Raw genomic sequence first — 17,384 nt, 5'->3', positions numbered from 1 at the left:
GAACGAAGTATCACACAAGAATTAACCAACGAATATTTATTTCCCAGTCTCTGATGAAAGTCAGGTGTACGATTATTGGGTAACTAGCAGCAATTGACTGAAATTGGGGCATGACCAGGGAGAAAGAAGTGTTAAAGGGGAACGGGGGAACGGCCAACCGGAACCATGACATCACTATGCTAATTCCAAGTCTGACATACTTCAATAAGGACATTCATTCTCTCATTCAATTTCAATGAAGCCTCTTATTTGTGTAAATTCCAAATGTGCTTAGTCAGTGTACCTGAACATGGAATTTCACTGCACCTTGGTTATATGACAAAAGTTTGATCTGAATTTGAATATTTCTTCACTCTAGAATCATCTCAGTGAATCTTCTCTGCAATATTTATTGGTGTGAGTATGGGTTTTTATTGTCACATGTACTGAAATGCAGTGAATGGATCTTGCTTTTCATTATGGAGATTAGATAAAGACTAGCTTTATTTGTCACACGTGTTGAAACATCAAAACTTACAGAGAAATGCGTTGTTTGAGTTAACAACCAACACAGTTTGCGGAAGTGCTTCAGGAGGCTGGTAAGTGTCGGTATGCTTCTGTAGCCAATGCAGCATGCCCACAATTTACTAACCCTAATCCTAACCAATACATCTCTTGGGATGTGGAAAGAAACTGGAGCACCCAGAGGAAAGCCACACGCTCGCAGAGAGAACACATAGTCTCTTTACAGACAGCAGTAGAGCTATACCCATGCCGCCCCTCTGCTTGTGTCCAACCAGAGGAATCATTACCTACTAATTGGTAGTAGGAAATAAGGTAGGAAAAAGAAAATAGAATGCAGATATATTCTGCATTCAGACTTCCCATAGTTTTTCCAGTTACAGAATCAGAATCAGGTTTAATAACACTGGAAATATGTCGTGAAATAGGTTGTTTTGCAGAAGTGCAAAAAAGAAATAATGGGTTCATTGTCCATTCAGAAATCTGACAGTGGAGGGGAAGAAGCTGTTCCTGAAATGTTGAATGTGTGTCTTCAGGCTCCGGTACCTCCTCCTTGTTGGTAGCAATGAGAAGAGGGCATGTCCTGGATGGTGAAAGTCCTTAATGATGGATACTGCTTTCCTGAGGCATTGCCTATTGAAGATGTCCTCACTTGTGGGGAGGCTAGAGCTGGCTGAGCTTGTAACTTTATGCAGCTGAGGTGTAAGGGCCAATATGTGGTAGACTGGGTGATCAAGAGTTCATCTATTAGGGTAGGACAGATCCTTTCAAGAGTCTGATAATGGTGTGATAGAAGCTATCCTTTGGCTTGGAGGCATATGTTCTCAAGTTTTTGTACTTTATATACTCAGTGGCAACTTTATTTAGTACACCTGCTCCTTAATGCAAATATCTAACGAGCCAATCATCTGGCAGCAACTGGATACATACAAGCCTGCAAACATGGTCAAGAGGGCCAGCTGTTGTTCAGACCAAGCATCAAAATGGGCAAGAAATATGATCTAGGTGCTTATAACCATAGAATGATTGTTGGTGTCAGATGGAGTGACTTGAGTATCTCAGAAACTCCTGGGGTTTTCACACATAACAGTCTCTGAAGTTTGCAGAGTCTGGTGCGGCAATGAGCGCACCAGTGATCCAATGAGCGGCAGCTCTATGGGACAAAATGCATTGTTAAGAGAAGTCAGAGGAAAATGACTAGACTAGTTCATGTTGACAAGATGGCACAGTGACTCCAACAATCGCGCGTTACAACGCTGATGTGCATAGAGCATCTCTGAACGCACAGCACGTTGAACCTTGAAATGGATCGACTACAGTAGCAAAAGACCACGAACTCAGTGGCCACTTTTTTTAGGTGCAGGAGATACCTAATAAAGCGGCCACAGTGTAGATTTTCTCAAACACGCAGACAATATTCCAAGTGCTGTCTCGCCAGCGTTTTACAACGCCTTATAAAAACTTCGTAATTCTTAATCCACAACTCTTGTAATAAAACCCGATATTTTACTAAGCCTCCCTAACTACCTTCAGCTGAAAGATAAAATCTTGTGTTTTACATACACGGTTGCACTTCTTCCACTCCCGCGGAAGCCCACTCCGCCTCCCCCCACCCCTGACACACACACCTGCGGGCTGGGTCCAATGAGGTCGCGGTGGGAGGGAGGAGCCGAGGACACCGGTGGAGATATAAAGGAAGAAGGGCGGCGAGTGTTCCTCACGTTTGTTCTAAGCAGTGGTGTGGTAGTCTCTGTATTCGCCAACATGAGGTCCTCCAGCAGTACGATGAGCTACACTACGCGGGCCCCTAGGTATTCCCAGAGCCTGCATCTGTCACAACGGCAGCCGACCATGAGCAGTAGCTCGTTCATCCTGCACTCCGCCGGTCGCAGTGGCGGGAGCATAGCCGGTGGTGGCTTTGGCTCTGGCTTCGGCTATGCCACTCCTGGTTTGTCTGCTACTTCGCTCATATTGCGAAGCGGCGGCGGCGGCGGCTTGGTGGGTGATGAGAAGGTCACCATGCAGAACCTGAACGACCGCCTGGCCAGCTACCTGGCGACGGTGCAGCGCCTGGAGCAGTCCAACACGGAGCTGGAGAAGGAGATCCGCGAATTGTCAAACAACACTGTTGTCCAAGGGTTCGACTGGTCGATGTACGACCAGACGATCAAACCCCTTCAGACGCAGGTGGGTAACCCGTTTACTGCTCAGACCGGTCACAGCATTATAGTAAGAAGCTTCTGCGTTCTGTCCATCCCGTGGTGGGTGGGGTTCTGGCTGCAGACAGTGTCTTATCCCACTGCAAGATGCCTGTTATTGACCTGTGTTCCTCTAACTCCTCTCCTATCTACATGGGACAAGCAAGATTCGGCATGGACTAGGCAGGTCGGGTAGGATCTGCTCAGAAACCTTGACAGTTGATGTTTCGGGTTGTTTGTCCACCTCCCTCCACTGATGTTGTCTGGCTTGCAGAGTTTCCTCAGCATCTGCTTAGCTCCATATTCCACCATCCGCAGTCTCTGATCTATCCATGTGTGTGTAAAATCTTTAAACGTTACAATTGTACCTGCATCTGACATCTCATCCCATTTTCTACCACTCTCTGTGGGGAAACCTACTCCCTTGTGTCGCCTTTAAGTCTTCATGCTCTCTAAATCTATCACCTCTTGATTTAGACTCCTCTAAAATGGGAAAAGGATCAGCTGCCCACGTTATCTATGCCCCTCAGATTTTATGAACCTCTGAAGTCACCCTTTGATCTCTTACACTGCAGAAAAAATGACCAAGCTTCTCTTTATAACTCAGGCCCTCCGGTCCTGATAATAGAGTTGTCCTCTTCCTGCAGCTTTGTAGGTGGCCTGGAATGAGTCAGTCTCTTTGTTTCATTTGTCTTCTGCAGTTCCTCTAAGGGTGCGGTGTCACATTGGGTGGGAAGGAGACCTCAGGGTGAGGAGATAGAGACTTGTGGGTGTCAGGGTGAGATATCTGAATATTTTATAGAGGAGGGGTTGCAGCTAACTTTTGAAAGATGTACCGGCTCACCTGGGACACGTTTCTGCCAGTCAACTGCGTCTGAAGAGTCTCTCATCCACAGTGTCAAATGACCAGACAGACCGACCCACCAGATCAGTACCTTGGGCCTTGCAATGTTGGAATGTGTGGCTACATTTGACAGCTGTTCCCAGCACATCCCTGGGTGTGTAGGTTAAGACAAATGGTGCATTTTACTGTATGTGTCAATGTACAGGTGTGATTACTAAATCCGAATAGGGTCTGTAAGGGGAGATCAGAAGGGAATTGGACCACAAGTCATTAAAAGAAGAATAAAGCATTGTAGTATGAGGTGTTGTTCACATATGCCATCACATAAGGAGTTAAAATCAGATCAGTGGCCCAGAGAGCTTGTGACAAGCAACAAGCAGTTCGGTTGCCCTTGCAAGCTGAGTGGGGACTGATTGACAAAATGATTTCCCATTTACGCTTGGCTTCTCCAGTGCAGAAATTAAGACTGAATTCAAATACTGGATTGGAAGGAACATAAGAGAATCACTGATTTCCCTCTGGGATGGTGGGATGAGTAGATAACACATTGGAAGTGATGTCCTGACAAGGAGAGTGAGGGAGAAAGCTTGAGAAGGACTGGAAAAGGACCAGCTTCACAGCCACAGGGACAGGTACAATTTCAATGTGGGATTTCCAAGTTGCACTTTTGATGTGGAGGAGATAGATTGGGTTGAGGCAAAGTTGTTCTTTATAAAGAAGGGAATTATGTATCTGTGCAAAGAGCAGCAGCTGGTGTCAGGTGAGAATGGACCTGCACCAATGATAGAGGTCTAGGTGAAGCTGTTTGTCTTCCTCTGTAACTCCCAATTCTATTCTTGAGTGCCTTAACTGTTTTCTATATTAAATAGCGATTAGAAAGGCATGCCTGTTGATTTCTGACCTTTGTCCTTTTCATCTGTCCTAGATACTGGAAGCCACCCTGCAGAACTCCCAAATCGCTCTGGAGATTGACAATGCCAAGCTGGCTGCTGAGGACTTCCAAAACAAGTGGGTAACTTGTTTTCCTTCAGTTTCATTCCTCTCTCCACTGCTGGATCTTGGACAGTGTATCCTACCCACCTCCATCATCATCCATGCTTGGTACTCAGTTATGTCTTGTTCTTCTGCCCTCTCTGTTGCAGGTGGCAGACCGAGCAGATGCTACGGCAGTCTGTGGAGAGTGATATCGATGGCCTGCACCGTCTGAAGGAGACCTACCTGCAATTACAGGACAGCCTGGCCAATGACATCGCTGGGCTGGAGGATGAGATTGCCTACCTGAAGAAGAATCACGATGAGGTAGGCGACCTCTCATTGCTCTACTGTTTCCTCTTCACAGAGGGGAGTATCTAGCATAGAGTCATAGACACAGATACAGCACAGACGCCAGCCTTTAAGTCCATCTAGTCCATGCTGGACTGTTATTTTACCTAGTCCCATCAGCCTGTACCTGGATCCTAGCCCTTCATACCCCTTCCATCCATTTACTTATCAAAATGTCTCTTAAATGTTGAAATTGAACCCGCATCTACCACTTCCACTGGCAGCTCATTCCAGACTCTCACCACCCTCTGACTGAAGTAGTCTTCCTTTAACATTTCACCTTTCACCTTTAACTCATGGCCTCGAGTTCTAGTTTCATCGAACCTCAGTGGGAAAAAGCCTGCTTGCATTTACCCTAGCTATACCGCTCATAATTCTGTACCCTAGCTGAAAACCCCTGTCACCATTCCCCAGCGATGGCTCAGTTGCATTATCAGATGGTCATGGTGCTCTACAGCACAAAAGTGGGTTTTTCAGCCCAACTTGTCCATGTGACCAGGTTGCCTAATTGAGGCAGTCCAATTTGCCTGTATTTGATCCACATCCCTCTGAACCTTCTTGATGCATATAACTATTTAAATTTAATTGTACCTGCCTCAGTACTCCCTCTGGCAGTCTGTTCCATATACTCACCAGCCTGTGCAGAAAAACAATGTGCCCTTTTGTCTCCTTTCCCCTTTTCGCTGAAACTTATTCTCCATTGTTTTGGACTCTTCAACCTTGGAATTGGGGAAAGAGCTATATTCACCTTGTCCCTCATGGCTTTATCCACATATACAAGTTTACCCTTCATTCTTCAATGGTCTAGGGGTACAAAAAAACTTTCCAGGCTCTCGTTATAACTGAAGCCCTCTAGTCCTGATGACCACCTTGTAAATATTGATTTTACTTTCTCCAGTTTAATGACATACAGGCACATGTAAGTTTAGAAGCTCAAGTTTCTACTTTGACTACCCTGTTGTGCAATGAATTTTAGCCCCAAACAATTCTTTTTCAAGGGTAGGGGAAATGTTTCATCCAATCCTTGACTTTTGGCTCCTAATTCTCTTGAAGTATCCATCACATGTAGCAGTGTAACTCCAGCAAGGCTTCTACAGTGCATTGCCAGTCGTAAGTGGGCTGTACTGATCCAGCCTTGTGTTGTCTTGTTTCTCAGGAACTGAAAGTGTTGCGGAAGCAGTGTGCCCAAGAGGTGCATGTTGAGGTGGACTCAGCTCCAGCCGTTGACCTGAATAAAGTCCTGGCAGAAATGCGGCAGAAGTACACCACCCTCGTTGACAATAACCAGGCAGAGCTGGATAAGTGGTACCAAGAACAGGTAAGGATTGGAGCAGCCGTTCACACCAGCTCAGACTGCAGGACAATAAATGACTGCTTAATCTGCACATCATTGTGGAATAGTCCTTGGAAGTCAGTGGGCTGTGGAGGACATGTTATATTGCCGTGCTATCCACAATAATAGTTGGAGCTCCAAACTGTACAGGTCCTCAGCTGGCCACAACGTTCCTGATTTGCCTAACTCCTGCGCTCTTGCAGATAGGAAATGCTCCAAGTGACCTTCAGTTCAAAGACCTGAGAGAAATTCTGCCCCAACCTTCTCAGAATCAGATTTAATATCACTGACACATGCAATGAAGTTTGTTTTCATGGCAGCAATGCGGTACAAACCTTTCAACAACAAAAACAGTGCAATAGATAAAGGGAATGGGGCAGTGTTCATTGTTTCATGAATCATTCAGTAATCTTAAACACAAGAGGTTCTGCAGATGCTGGAAATCCAAAGTTACACACAAAATGCTGGAGGAACTCAACAGATCAGGCAGGATCTATAGAAAAGAATAAACAGTCACCATTTCAGGCTGAGACACTTCATTAGGAGTGGAAAGGAAGTGGAAACAGCCAGAGTAAGAAGGTGGTGAGAGGGGATGGAACTGGAAGGTGATAGGTGAGACCAAGTGAGGGGTAAGATAGGTTGGTAGGTGGCTGGGGAAGGGGAGGGAAGAAGTGAGAAGCCAAGAGATGATAGGTAAAAGACCTTTATCTCCACTCTTGAAGAAGGGTCTTGGCCTAAAATGTAGACTCTGTCCTCTCTGTAGATGCTGCCTGACCTTTGAGCTCCTCCAGCATTTTATGTGTGTCATTTAGGAATCTGATGGTGTAAGGGGTGAAAATATTTGAATAATTATGGGTTTTCAGAATCCAGCAACTTCCACCAATGGTAGTAAAAGGGTATGTCCTGGACCTTGAGTGTCCTTCGTGATGTTACTTTACTGAGACACCCTCTTGAAGATGTCCTCAATGGTGGAGGGTTGAGTCTATAACCCTTTGCAACCTCTTGCAATCCTATGCATCAGTGCCTCCATACCAGGCTGTGATGCAGCCGGTCAGAATACTCTCCACCATATATCTATAGAAATTATGAGTCTTTGACATGTCAAATCTCTTCAAACTCCAAATGAAGTAGATCAGTTGGCATGCTGCATCAGTGTAGGAACCACAATAGATCCTCAGTCCTGATGAAGGGTCTTGGCCTGAAATGTTGATCGTTTATTCCCCTCTATGGAGGCTTTCTGACCTGCAGAGTTTCTCCAGCATTTTGTGTGTGGTTCTCTGGATTTCCTGGATCTGCAGAATCTCGTATGTTTACAGATCCCCAGGAACCAGAGGCTGATCACCTCTTCCACTGCTGACCCTTCAATGAGGACTAGTGTGTGCTCTCCCAATTTATCCCCCACCACCCCCCATCCCCCAGCCCTCATGGAGCCCAGAAAATTAGTTCTTTGGTCTTACTGATGTTGAGTGAGAAATTGTTGCAACACCACTCAACCAGCTGATCTACCTCATTCCTTTAAACTGCCTCATCACCATCTGAGATTCTACCAACAGCACTGGTGCAAATTTTTCAATGCTTTTAAGCCCATGCTTAGCCATAGTCATGAGTGTAGGGTAGAACAGTGGATTAAAAACCATTGGAGTGACATAGACCTAGTGCAATCTAGAAAATACTTCCAGCTAATGTGATTTCTTCCCAGTCAATTCGACAGGGCAGGTTCCCCATTGAAAGCAGCATCAGCATTCGTAGTATCCGATGATAACAATCTGGAGACAAATACTTTAAACACAGATCCTTCAGCTCCAGTCTGTCCTCAGTGGTTAGAACCTCCCTACACTTGTTCCTATTTGGTGTGTTTAACCAGAAATCAACCCATCTTCATAGGCTGGTTACCCAAACCTTAAGTCCTGATGACTCAGAAATTGGCCAAGGTCCTTGAATCTTTGAATAGATACAGTGGGAATCCATTGTGAAGCTGTTCTCTGGATGGTTTCTGAGGCCACCATAGAAGCTACCATTGATGGAGATCAAGAATGGGCTCCGTATGCAGTGACCAAACAGGGAGCTGTATTACCACTGAATGGCGTTCTTTGATTTGGCAACTGCTTCAGTTAATAAAATAACAAAGTTAATAACACAACACAATCACTTTAGGATAGTGGTCACCTATTTGGTCACCTGCCAGTGATCCAAGTACCAAGAGCTTCAAACTTCCTCCTTCAGTCTTGTTCTCTGATGACTACTTGTATTCAGTGTTGGGCCTACAAACTGTGTTTGTAATGTGTGGTTCACAATCCTAACATGTCAAATGTAAAAGGTCTGATTACACTCTGATTTAGCAAGCTAGCTCGTGCCATTAAAAGATTCCATGGAGATCACCAATAATTTGCTCTAGGATTAGAGGCAGTTCATAAATTAGCTTAGAACATTACAGCACAGTACAGCTCATGATATTAAATTAACCTTTTAACTTTAAGGTCAATCTAACCCTTCCCACTGACATAGTCCTCTATTTTTCTGTCATCCATGTACCTATCTAAGTTTCTTAAACGTCCCCATTGTATCTGCCTCTACTACTATCCATACCTATGAAGTGTGTATATATTTATATGTCTACGTATAACAAGTGTGAGTGTGCGTGTGTGTGTGTATATATATATATATATATAAAACATTAAATATTACAAAGAAAGGGGAAATAATGAGTTTATTGGGGGAGTCCATTCAAAAATCTGAAGGCAGAGGGGAAGAATCTGTTCCTAAAACATTGAATGTGGGTCTTTAGGCTCCTGTATTTCCTCTCTGAAGGTAGGAATGAGAACAGGAGATGGTGGTGGTTGTCCTTAATGATCGATGCCATCTTTTAGAGGACATTGCCTTTTGAAGATGGCCTTCATGGTAGGGAGGTTAGTGCTCATGATAAAGCTGGCTGAGTTTTCACCCCTCTGCAGTGGCCCCTCTATACCAGGTGCTGATGCAACCAGTTAGAATAATCTCTCATGATGGAGCACTTGATGGAACACAACTGGTAGCCAACTTACTGTAGACTTACCCAACAGTTTCCGTCCAGTCTACCTGTGTTATCTCACTTACTGGGGATTGACCTAACAGTCTCCTTGACCCAAGTCTCTTCCCAGTTTCTGTTATCTCAAGGACTTGCTTGGCATTGAAGAATTTTATTTATATTCTGAGTGTTGCTATGAAGGGATGCTTTGACTTACTGTACTGAGGGGGGCCAGTACCATTGTGGATTGTGTTTCTGGTTACCATTTGGATGGCATCTCATCAACCAAGGTCAGTTGCCTCACATCCATCCACCTAATCTTTTTTCCTTCTTCCAGCTCTCGATTAAAGAAGTCCAGGTAACTCAGAATGACCAGGCTCTCACCGGTGTTAAAACTGAGCTGTCTCAGTTCCGACATCAATCACAGACTCTCGAGGCCGAATACAATGGCTTACTCGGCAATGTAAGTAGTCTTTGCTTATGAGTAGAATAGTAATAAAAAGTTATTGCTCTCAAGGTGTGGGTTTGACTGCACCTCGACGGATTTGCCTGTTGGGCAGTGTCAGTGGGCTGCTTGGGGTCAGTCCACTGACTGTGGGTTTGGGAGTGAAGTATCAGCAAAGTCAACCCATTTGGCCCATCAAGCCTGCTGTGCCATTCAATCATGGCTGAGTAATTTTTTCCTCTCGTCTCCATCCTCCTACCTCTCCTAACCTTTGACGCTCTTAATCATCAATAACCTATGAACCCCCATTTAAGTATATCCAGTGACTCTGTCTCCACAGCCATCTGAATCAATTCCACACCTCATCACTCTCTGGCTGAAGAAATTTCCCATCCATTTTAAACGGTTTTCTTATATTCTGTGGCTGTCCTATACTCCCCTACTATTGAAAACATCCTCACCACATTCACTCTACCTAGACCTTTCCATATTAGCTAGGTTTCAAGGAGATCCCACCTCCTCATTCTTCCAAAGTCCAGAGAGTACAGACCCAGAATTATTGAATGTTCCTCATATCTGAACCCTTCATTCCTGGGGTCATTCTCGTGAGCCTCCTCAAGACCTTTTCTAAGGCTAGTCCATCCCTTAGATAAGGAAGCTAAAAATGTTGAAGTGTTGTTGGGAGGGAGGCGTGTGTGTGAACAGCATGTTTCCTATAACGTGGTTGGAAGTACTTGGCTCAAAGTTCAAATTCCTCAGCTGTGATGGTGGGATTTGAACTCCTGGTCTCAAAGTTAAGAGTCCAGTGTCATAACCTCTTGTTCATGCCATTGAAAGCTGTTCTGACTGAGATGGCCTTATGCTTCCAGATAAATGCACTGGAGAACACCCTAGATCAGACAGAAGCCTCGTATGACAAACAGCTTCAGAGTTTGCAGCTCCAAATCAGAAGCCTCGAGGCTGAGCTGGGAAATCTCCGGAATGAGCAGATGCGCTTGAAGGCCGAATATGACAAGATCCTTAATATCAAGATGCAACTGGAAGCTGAGATAAACCAGTACAAATGTCTACTGGGCAGCGGTAACCAAAAGTAAGGCATGGACAGAATTTTGGGAGTCATTAAAAAAATTGGTGTTGTAAAGTATTGTATTATCATGCTGCCCCTTATTCACTTAACTCGTTAGAATTGATTTCTTGCTGTATACCATCCGGACAGATCATTCAGAATCAGATCTATGATGTCTAACTTTGGGTCTGCACCAGCAGTACAAACTAAAATCAATTATAAATCACAGAAATAGTGCAGAAGAATACATGTACTGTTGGGACTCTGACGGCAGAGTGGAAGAAGGTATTGATGTACCAGGTTTAATTATTAGCTTTATCTGTCACATGTACATTGAAACACAGAGTGAACTGCGTTAATTGCATCAACGACTAACATAGCCTGAAGGTGTATTGGAGACAGCCTGCAAATGTCGCAATGCTTCCGATGCCAACATAGCAGGCTGTCAACTCACTAACCCTCACACGTACATCTTTGGGAATGCTGCAACCAGTCAGGAAGCTCTCTGCCGTACAGCTATAGAAACTTATTAAATCTCCTCAAACGTCTGCCATTCCATAAACAACTATGTTGAGAATGAAAAGGAAAACTGAACGTGGAATATGGTGTTAGAAAGCACAGGCCACGTAGACAAAGTGTGAGAGCTGTAACAAAGTAACTTGGAGGTAGAGTTCTTCTTTCAGTAGAAGTCATTTGGTTGAGTAGGAACTTGCCTTGAATCCATGTTGATGGTTCCTCGCTAATCTTCATCCTTTTTGAAGGCTGCTAAGCAACTATGGAGAGCCTACATTTGATGCTTTAAATCCAGTCTTACAGTTTCAGTAGGAACCCTTCGGTGTCTAAATGTCTGTGCCAATCACACACCCGTCTGTACTGATCCCATTCACCAGAAGTTGGCATTTTGTACCTCGATATTTATCTACACATCCATACAATTAAATGTACCTGCTTAACCACTGCTTAGGCATGTTTCTGTTTCTAAGCATATTTGATGAATTTCTTCCTCACCTCCTTCACTTCCTTGCCCGTTTACCTTACTCCTACATTCTCTAGTTCCAAGCATCTCTTCTGTGGGGATGTTTCTTACCAGTTACCCTCTCCATGCCTGGCATAATTTTGTCTGCCTCCTTCAAAGTCTTCCTCGGCCACAGCTACAGGGAAAATGCCCAGCCTATGCAGTGTCTCCTTATAACTGAAATATTCTGGTGAATCTCCTCTATATCCTGTACCATGTAGTCACATCCTTCTTACAGAATTTTGCCTCCAGCTCTCCTCCTCTCCCAGTGCACTAAACCTCCATTTTTGTGTTAACCTTTGCTAAGAACGTTTTCTTTTTTTCCCTCCTCCCTCCCCCTAGCATGATAACCAGTGGAATATCTTCCTCTGGCCTCAAATCTGGAGGGACTGGTAAGTTTTGTACTGTGTTTTTCTCTTGTTATATAAGGAGGAAGCTTTGTGTATCAAAGAGTGTAAATTGCTATGTTAATCCTGCCAAACACTGAGCAATGGATGAAAAGTGCCATACCCTACTCCTTCTGTACTACTGTTTACCCCCTTTCTTTACCTGCACCTTTGTATCTTTCTCTCCCCTTGACCCTTGTCTCTTGGTGACCCGGTATTTGAACCCACCCTTGCATCTCTGATTCATCCCGCACTCATTGTGGGGCTGAATCCCACTGTACTACCTTTTGGCTCTCAAGTCTGGAATGATCCTGCCTCCTGTATTGTTTTGTCCGGCTCTTTGAACACTGTTTCCGTCGATGAGTTTGAGGTCAGGTTTTATCTTTGTTCTGCTACCTGACCCATTGTATTGACTTTTCTTGGACGTAGGGAAGGGTGAGGGCTTGGTGGGTGAAATTGACTCTTGTCATTGACAGAAACTTTAATCTTGGGAGTTTGGTTAGTTGATTTTCTTTGCTTGGACTACATCTCTTGACAATCAAACATCGTTTACAATTCAAGATTGTTTATCGTCATTTTTGTAATGTAAAGGAGAGTAAAATGATTGTCACTCCGGATCTGAAGCTGCATAAAAAATACACGAGTACACAATAAAAATTTTAAAAACACAAATATAAATACTTAAGATTTTCTTACTTAGGCCACATAAAGTGACAGTAGGTACAGGAGAATCTGTGCGTAAGGTGACAGACAAGAAATGATAAAGTAGTGGCAGTGGGGTGGGTTGATCAGCCTGACAGCTTGGTGGAAGTAACTGTTTTTGAGTCTGGTGATCCTGGTATAGAGGCTGCGTGGAGATGAACACGTTACACAGTATTACCTTGTGAACCTGGAGTTCAAAAGGGGAGTATAAGCTCTCTAGACCCCATCTCCATTGACAAATCCAGCCACGTTCTGGACCCCAGCCACACACTCAGCCCACAGTCTGAATCCATCTGCCCCTGCCCCCAACCCCCCAGTTCTGGAGTTCTGGCTGCACATCCTGTTTGGACTGCTGACTCTAATTTTGGGCTAATGAGCAAGTCACACAGAAGACCATCAGTTTCTGACCATTTACACCTCACCCTCTCCAGCCCCTCCTGATTCTGTCCACCCATAGTTTCTGCTTATCTCCCTCCAGCAGCTGTCTCCACTTTCACATTCCCCTCACTTCACCCACCTCGTTCATTTCCTTTTCTTCCTCCACATCCGTCACCCAACTCCTCTTCCTCCTCCCTTCTAACTGACACAACCTGCTCATCTATCACCCATCAGTCCACCAACTACTAACACACCATTCCCCCTCTAATATACAGGTCACGTCCTCTCTCCCAGTATGTGTGTTTTCAATGCAAAATGGCAGCAATTTCTCTCAACATACACCCCAAAATGCAGCTTGATCCATGAGTTCCTCCAGAAGATTGCTTCTGAGCAAACGATCAAATTGTTTTTGATCACATCATCGTGGAAATTTCTTTACCCAGTCAGTTAATCAGATCTACCAATCTTTGCCCCCCCTAACCCTCTCAATCTATTATCTCAGTCACTGTAAACATTTTAAACAAATTTATGGTGCTGTTTATATTGTAAATGCATTAAAATATTAATGCACATTTTTTGCATATCTGTATTTTAACCTCTAAATTTATTTTGATATAATTTGTTCATAATAATTGTAGAATGTTGTTTTTATTGCATATTGCACCTGGGCCAACACACAAGTAAATTTCTAATACATGTAAATGTAAATGGTGAATAAAATTAAACCTTGATCAATGCCAGATTATCAATGGTTTCCTGCACTTTCAACTGTATCTAATCTTGCTGGAGGTTAACTGGTCTTTTCTTCCTCTCAAATTTAGGCACAGGAAGCAATACGATAACCATCAAGTAAGTTGTACCTTTTGACATCTATTCTTGGCCTGGGAGGGTGATGGGTGGGATAAAAACTTCAAAGCCATAAACATAGGAGCAGAATTAGGTCATTTGGCCCATCGAGTCAACTCCATATTCTTTCGTGACTGATGTATTTTCCCTTTCAATCCCATTCTCCTGCCTTCACCCCATAACTTCTGACACTCTTACTAATTAAGAACCTATCACACTCTGTTTTAAATATTCCCAATGACACTGTCTGAGGCAATGAATTCCACAGATTCACCATCTTCTGGCTAAAGAAATTCCTCCTCATCTGTATTCTAAACTGCTGTCCTATTCTGAGGCTGTGCCCTCTGGTCCTAGACTCCCAATTATAGGAAGCATCTGTTCCAAGTCCATTCTATCTCAGCCTTTCAGTATTTGGAAGGTTTCAGTCAAATTCACCCTTCATTCTTCTAAACTCCAGCAAGTACAGGCCCCTCATATATAAACCCTTTCATTTCCGGAATCATTATTGTGAACCGTCTGGACTCTCTGCAATACCAGAGAATCCTTTCTTAGATAGGCCGCCTAAAACTGTTGACTATACTCCACCCGAGACATTGTGATGATCTCCAGTGGTGGCTGCCTCTCCTGGAACAGTTATTATTCCTTTCTGATCAATAGTTATTTCTGTGTGCGGACAATACTTCTTGTTACTTGGGGATGTGGGAGAGAGTAGGGACCAGCCCAAGGAGCATCACATTACTGTCATCTCTCTCAATCTTGACAGATCTTTGCCTTTGAATTCTCAACTTAATGGTGGTTTGATGGGAATTCAGAATTGTGACATTGATTTTATGAAATGGGAAGCTGCCAATTACCTGCTAGTTATAGACTCACAATGGAGATGGAGACAAAGTGTGATGTATGGATTTTAAATTCTGTTGCTTAAAACCTGTGAGGTGCTAATTCAGTTGTTCTTCATTCTATTTCAGGACCACTGAAATCAAAGGTAAGCCTCCTCTTCAATCTGATTTGCTGACATTACATTCAAGGTTTGATCTTTATTCCTTTTGGATATTTTAGTAGACTCTGTTCAATTGGCCACAGCTTGGATCGAAACAAGAAATTGATCTGCTGGTGGGGTGTTTGGTTGGGGGGCAGGTGAAGGGAAGAGTCATGGCGGTTTTGTGTGGAGCATCTGACACTCTGATCCAGCGTTTGCTTCAGTTCGTCTTGGTGGGCCAGGCCAGGGAACAGGAGCTGGCCGTTGAGAACCTCAAGCCGGTTCTGAGCTGTTGCCCCATTGCAGAGACGAGCACAAACACTTGAATGATGCTCCAGTGATCCGAGAGAGTCACCAGAGGATGTCATAGACTTAGATCCTGATCACAGTGATGAGAACCTGTTACTTTCAGCAGTTCTTGGGGCACTTTGTGCTAAAGATGACTGAGAGCATTAACTTTGATCCAAAATGAAGGACAATTAAATTTATTCCATTTGGTTCCCTGACATCCTCGAATAGAAATTTGATCTTTCTTTCCCAGTCTGTCTAATGTGACTCCAGACCCACCTCAGATGGTTGACAACTGTCCCAGCTCAGTTTGGTGGCATGTGGGGAGAGGCAATAAATACTGGTCTCGAAATGGAAAACCTTCCATTTTAAAGGGTTGTATGTGGATCCCTGGAGGGGAGAGCTATGGCAGGGGAGGAGATCGAGGGACCTGGGCTATAAAGTTCTGGTCTGCAAAGTTAACCTGTGCTCTTTGTTTTGCTTAGAAAATATTGTGACATGAAGACTCTGCCACAGAGGGATTTCCGGGGAGCCTGGATAAAGGCCCCCACAACTCCTGCTTGCTGCTGGGATCCCTGGGATGTGGGCTGCCCTCTGTCCTTTTACTCTTCACTTTCTGCTTCAGATAAACATGGCTGGAGGAACCAGATGTCCTGCAACTCCCTTCAAGCGGAATTGCTGTGCTTCCAACATGGTTGTTATGTCATGGTTGTCTTCACTGAAAGAGGGACATTGTCACTCCTAGCTGCTTCCCTCCTGAACCCAGGTCCAACACCTGACAGCTGTGGAAAACACAGTGTGACTGGTCCAGGGGGCACAGCATGTGAGTGAGATTCTGTCCTGTCTGGGCCCAGGATAGGGTTGAAGGCTTTGTGTTGTCTGTTGTTCCACACTTGTCTTGGTTGCTTTCAATAAACTTCTGCCTGAACCATAATGCTGTTGTGTATCTGTTTAACATGAGCACTAACTCCACTGAATCCATAGATGAACCTAAATTGGCAGTGTAGACTGAAGGTTGTAGGGAAAATTTAAAAAGGATCTTGATCCACTGAGGAAGTGGACTGAAGATTGGTGATCAGGGGGCCAATTATTACCGATCAGTACTATTGCTGCCACTGCCTGTAAGGAGTTGATACATTCTCCCCGTGATTGTGTGTGTTTTGTCTCGGTCCTCCTACTTCTCAGATCTGGTAACGGTTAGTGGGTTGTGGGCATGTTACATTGGCACCAGAAGTGTGGCCACACTTATAGGCTTCCCAGCACCATCTTCACTGATTGGAGGCATTTCACTGTATTCTTTAAAGTACATGTGACAAATACAGCTTATCCTTAAAAAGAATGGCAGATGTAATCAGAGTAAGTGTAATTTTGGGAAGACAGATCTTAGTAAGACTTGCATCGTGAACGGTAGGGCCCCTGGGGAGTGCCGTAGAAAAGGAAACCTAGAAATAGAGGTACATAGTTCTCTGACTGTGCGATCACAGACAGGGTGATGATGCCATTCGGCTCACGGGCCTTTATTGCTCTGGGCCTTGAACGTAGGAGTTGGGATGTTATGTTGCAGTTGTTACAAAATGCTGGCGAGGCTGTGGCTGCACCTGGAATATTGTGCAGTTTTTGGTCTCCCTGTTATTATGAACAAGAAAGGAAGGGGAGAAAGATGTTGCCAAAACCTGAGGGCCTGAATTATAGGGAGAGGTAGGGTAGGCTAGGATGTTATTCATTGGTGTAAAGGAAGCTGAGGAGTGTTCTTACCTGTATAGGAATGAGAGTCACTCGCAAACCCTTCTCCTCCATGTACCATACAAATACCTCGTGATGCATTTGCAGCCATCTTGTTCACTTCCCCTGGCAGCATATTTCAGATATTCAGTACATGCTTTCAGGTTTCTTTGAAATCTCTCCCCTCTTATATTGGTGGCTTTTGGTTTTTGGATCCTCAAGCCCAGGAAAGAGACTGTGATTGCACAGGCCGCAGTTGTTTTGGGAGGATATGGAAGTAGCTTGTGTGGGTAGCCTGGTTGTCACGGGTGAGTGGGGCTGAAGGGTGTATTTCCCAGCTGTATGACCGAGTTG

General features: G+C 44.3%; 1 protein-coding gene across 1 annotated transcript; it reads left to right on the top strand.

Annotated features, from left to right (window-relative positions):
• The first annotated feature begins 2,130 nt into the window (after positions 1-2,130).
• On the top strand, positions 2,131-16,242 carry LOC140740130 (keratin, type I cytoskeletal 19-like). The gene is made up of 10 exons (XM_073069062.1): positions 2,131-2,688; positions 4,469-4,551; positions 4,686-4,842; positions 6,023-6,184; positions 9,541-9,666; positions 10,518-10,738; positions 12,072-12,121; positions 14,017-14,044; positions 15,010-15,026; positions 15,794-16,242. The coding sequence occupies exons 1-10, from the start codon at positions 2,146-2,148 to the stop codon at positions 15,808-15,810; spliced, it is 1,404 nt and encodes a 467-aa protein (XP_072925163.1). The 5' UTR covers positions 2,131-2,145; the 3' UTR covers positions 15,811-16,242.
• Positions 16,243-17,384: the final 1,142 nt, after the last annotated feature.

This window comes from Hemitrygon akajei, chromosome 16 (assembly GCF_048418815.1).
Source record: "Hemitrygon akajei chromosome 16, sHemAka1.3, whole genome shotgun sequence".
NCBI lineage: Eukaryota > Metazoa > Chordata > Chondrichthyes > Myliobatiformes > Dasyatidae > Hemitrygon > Hemitrygon akajei.
The sequence above is the reverse complement of the archived record's forward strand: the minus strand, read 5'-3'. Positions and strand labels throughout refer to the sequence as shown.